At 48.6% G+C, this 4,654-nt stretch overlaps 1 protein-coding gene across 1 annotated transcript; it reads left to right on the forward strand.

The window, feature by feature from the left end:
• The first annotated feature begins 3,238 nt into the window (after nt 1-3,238).
• Nucleotides 3,239-4,248, forward strand: LOC100835443 (non-specific lipid-transfer protein C6). Its single transcript, XM_024455176.1, has 3 exons — nt 3,239-3,583; nt 3,688-3,798; nt 3,891-4,248. Exons 1-3 carry the CDS (start codon nt 3,256-3,258, stop codon nt 4,034-4,036), a joined length of 585 nt encoding a protein of 194 aa, XP_024310944.1. The 5' UTR covers nt 3,239-3,255; the 3' UTR covers nt 4,037-4,248.
• The last annotated feature ends 406 nt before the right edge of the window (nt 4,249-4,654 follow it).

Raw genomic sequence — 4,654 nt, forward strand, 5'->3', positions numbered from 1 at the left:
ACATGAAAAACTTGATTTTCGGAGGCACATGAACTTTCCACACAAGGTGGCCTACCACCTATAGAAATCTTTTGAGGAATTGCATATGGTATGCACTTGTGGCAGAGTAGACACCGCTTGTCGATAGCTTCCAAGAGATGGTGTCAATGGTATTAGAGAGGTGAACCGATTGCAGCTGTGCTCCCAAAGATGGACAAATTCAAACAAAACAGTAGGAGGCGGTTTATGCTTTATCCTCAAAATCCAGTTCTGATTATGGACACCTTCATGAACAGAGCAATTCCTCCTGGTGGGAGGCTAGGAAAAGAATCTTTCAGCGTGCATTTGTTAATCCAGGGATCGTGCCAGAAGGAGCAGCGTTCTCCATTGCCCACAATAAAAGAAGTGGCTGCATGAAAGACAGAGAGAGTGTCCGAGTCTTTGGCGAAGAATTTAAAGAGCTTAGGATCAGCACCACCCCAGCTGCGCCATAGCCATCGAGCTCTCAAAGCCCGGCTATGGAAGGCTAAGTTGGAAACACCAAGACCCCCCAAAACTAGCGGCGAGCAAACCTTGTTCCAATTCACAAGACTCTTAGCTCCACTAGCATTATCTTTCCCGGACCAAAGGAAAGACCTCCGGAGCTTGTTGATTTTCTTTTAAAGCCCAAGACGTAGCTGGTTAACAACAAACATTTGATAAATGGGGATGGAGGAGATGACTGCCTTAACCAAGACAAGCTTGCCAGCATTTGAGAGAAATAGACCCTGCCAGCCCACTAGCTTCTTCGCAACTTTATCAAATAAAGGCTGAAAATCACTCCTCTTCAATCTCAAGGTGGAGAGCGGCATGCCAAGATATTTGCAAGGGAACACATCTGCCTGGCAGTGGAGAGCCTCAACCGTTTGCAGGATGGTTGCATCATGACATTTAATGTTGTAGAGCTTGCTTTTAGAGAGGTTGATAACAAGGCTAGTGGCACTGCCAAAGACCCGGAGAATACTAGCAGCCACCTCAGCATCTCTTCCAGAGGGATTTAAGAACAACATAGCATCATCAGCATATAGAGAGGTGCGGTGACGGATAGGAGGCGAACCCACCGGCAGAAGAAGCCCTTCTGATTCAGCCACAAATAGGAGAGTGCTGAGGCAGTCCATAACCATAACAAAGAGCAGCGGCGACAGCGGGCCTCCTTGCCTTAAGCCGCGACGATGGTCGATTGGCTCAAAGAGAGCTTGGTTGACAAGGATGCGGGTAGAGGAGGTGCGCAGCAGCATAGCAATCCAAGCAACGCATCGGCGAGGGAAACGACCAAAGGCAATGAGCTTTATTAGAAACTCCCACGACACCGAGTCAAATGCTTTTGAAATATCGAGCTTGAGTAAGAGAGCAGGGCAGTTAGATTGGTGGAGGCGCCGCACTGCCAGTTGAACAGCAACAAAATTATCATGGATACAACACCCTTTGATGAAGGCACTTTGGCAGGTGGACACGAACTCCGGCATGCGAGGTTGGAGACGGATGGCCATCGCTTTGGTTGCGAGCTTGCCGAAGCTGTGCACCAAGCTTATGGGCCTGAAATGGGCCGGCAAGGAAGCATCTTTGGATTTAGGAATAAGAACCATATTAGCAGAATTGATGCGGTGAAGGCCCTGGTCATTAAGATTCCACAGCACGCTGAAGGCGGCCATCACATCATCTCGAATAATAGGCCAGCAAATGTGATAGAATTTTCCATTAAAGTCGTCTGGCCCCGGCGCCTTATCCTGGTTGAGGGAGCACACCACATTGGGAATTTCTTCCTCACAGAAGGGAGCAGCAAGATCGTCAAGGGTGACATCTTGAAACTGAAGAGCCGACAAGTTGATAGATTCTGAACTAGACCCGGGCTGCCTAATTATGGAGGGGAAATATTCATGGATCATATCAATTTTCTGTGCATTGTCTGAGATGCATGCACCGTCGCGGTTGAGGGAAGTGATGGTATTTTTCCCGCGTCTGGCCGAAGCCTTTAGATGGAAAAGCTTGGAGTTGGAGTCTCCCAATTTAAACAAGGTGAATCGCGAGCGCTGGCGCCAGATTGTCCGCTCAAGAGAAGCAATCCCCAAAAACAAAAGCTTTAGGTGCCGGTGGAAAGTCAACTCATGATCAGAGATCGGCCTGCAGTCCCCAGCCTTGTCAAACATGAAAATCAGCTCATTGACAATAGCAGATTGAAGTTTGAGATCTTCTCTGAAATTAGCACTCCACTTTGGGCGTTGGCAGAGGCAGACAGCTTGGCATGCAGCGTAACAATAGGACTTCCAACAGCCGGAGTCGAGTTCCAGGCTGCCGCGACGATCTCAAGAAAATCCTCCTGCTTGGTCCAGAAATTATCAAATCTGAAGCGGAGACACGGTCTGAAATTAGGGTCAGAGATTAGCAGCGGCGGGGCATGATCGGAGACAGCAGTCGAAGCTGCCATCAGAATGCAGTCGGGATGGGCATTATGCAAATGGGAATTAAAAAGAACGCGATCGAGCTTGACTCTGACGTTGCTGCTCTGCTCGTTGCACCAAGTGAAACGCCGCCTAGGACGCCATTCTGCACCGTGAACAGCCCGAGAAGTGAGGTCTCTAGTCCTTCTGCCTCGGTTCTATGCGAGTCTCGCTAGTTCTTGATGTCATCTGGCCAGTATGGCTTAACGTGCTAAGACTACGTACGTACACTTGCGTTTGCCCGTGTGATCGATCGAGGCTTCCTGTACACTTGCGTTTGTCCGTGGCAATGGCATAGATTGTGCCTTTGCACACTGATGATGGTGGGGTCCCTGGGGGTAAGACCGACCATACAGGAAGTCGGTCCAACAGGCCCAGGATGGCGGGCCCATTCGGCTTAGCGGCCTCTGTATCTCCCAGTGGGCTGAACCCGCAATTCAATCGATAAAACAATACAACAATGCAGAGTACAGATCGTAACTTCCCCTAAAGGAAACAAAAAATACAGACGTTACTGCCGAGCCACGAAACCGGGGCGTTAACGTGAGACGAACAGATTGAGAGACTTTGAGAGTAATGGCTCGCAATATAAAGCACATTTGAATATTTGAAGGAGGTAGCTTGGGAGTCTTGGAGTTGTACAACTAGATTTAAACCTTGCTATATATCTCCTCATCTCTAACTCAAACACAATTGTATCTCTAACACCTTGGGGTCCTCCGTCCGTGTATAAATACAAGCTACTAGCACCCTACCCTCTACCTCCCAACACGATCGACGACTCTGCGTATTGCTACCAATGGCGTCTCCTAAAAGCCCTGCTCTCCTCCTTCTCCTACTGGCATCCGTCCTGGCCTTAGCGTCCGGGCAGCAGCAGCAGGAGTACTGCCGGGACACGCTGGGCGGGCTTGAGGCGTGCCACGCGTTCATGTACGAGGGCGCGGCGCGGGCGTCCGCCGGCTGCTGCGCGGCGTACAGCGCCGCCTTCGACGCCGACCCGTTCTGCCTCTGCTACATCGCCAACGGCGTCTACGGCCGCTCCACCGGCTACAACGTCAACGTCACCCACGCCCTCGAGATCCCCACCAGCTGCGGCCAGATCGCTCCCCCCATCGACCTCTGCAACAGTAAGTTCAATCTAACCCAGTATTCCAATCTAATCAGTTTAGTTTGGTCTTGCGCTTACTCAATTGGTTACATTGAATCAATGGGGTCTGTTTGGTGTTTGTAGTGCAAGGGCTGGTGCTTCCTCCCTACGGGCCAGCTAACTCTCCGGCGGCTCCTGGACCGGCGCAGGCGCCACTGGCTTCGTCTCCGGCCGCGCAGCCACCTTCAGCTTCAGGTATATATATATATACAGATCGGTTTATGCACATCGATATCCACTGGGATTTTTGTCTGATCAGAGAGCCTTGATTTGATTTCGTATTGCAGCAGGATCAGTAGAAACGCCACCGTCGACGTTGCTGTCGTCTGCTCCCCCGCCGCCGCAGCCAACCTCTGGTGGTGCTCGTGATTCTTCAGTGAAGATGGCCTTCGTGTTCTTCGCCGTCGCTTGCATTGTCGCGGCCGTGGCCTGAAGTTGGGACCCACAAGATTCAGAGAGACATGTATAGATTGGGAGTATTAGCTACTAGTAGTACAGATTGAATAGGAATTAGTCGTGTCTAGATTAGGAGTATTAGCTACAGATTAAATTAGAGATTAATAATCGTGTCGACGAACACAATTTTCTTTTACTTGCAAATATTTGAGTAGAATTTATCATGCATGCATGTTCTGCTTGCGTATATATGACACATATATAGTAATACTGCGTATACCCAAGTGCACGCATTACAAGAGAAGGTCTTGTGAATGTTATCAGAACATATATCAATCAGGCGTCAGATCATATTATCAGAACATAGATCAATCATGCGTCAGATCATATCTATATAAGCAAGTATTTTTGAATACAAACACAATGATATCAATTTTATGTCATGTAATTGTATACTAATACTAGAGTAATTCTTGGTCAAAACATCGGTCAAAGAAAAGCTAATATGCCCATTGTTGTTGGACGGAGGTAGTACGTATCTGCTGAGGTATCTCTGTCTTTGCATGAATTGGTAATACAGACAACTTTATAAGCAGGTGTGGTAGATTATAACTCTGTTTTAGGTACAATGATTTTGAGGGAGTTTTGTTAGCAT

Source organism: Brachypodium distachyon, chromosome 4 (assembly GCF_000005505.3).
Source record: "Brachypodium distachyon strain Bd21 chromosome 4, Brachypodium_distachyon_v3.0, whole genome shotgun sequence".
Taxonomy (NCBI): domain Eukaryota; kingdom Viridiplantae; phylum Streptophyta; class Magnoliopsida; order Poales; family Poaceae; genus Brachypodium; species Brachypodium distachyon.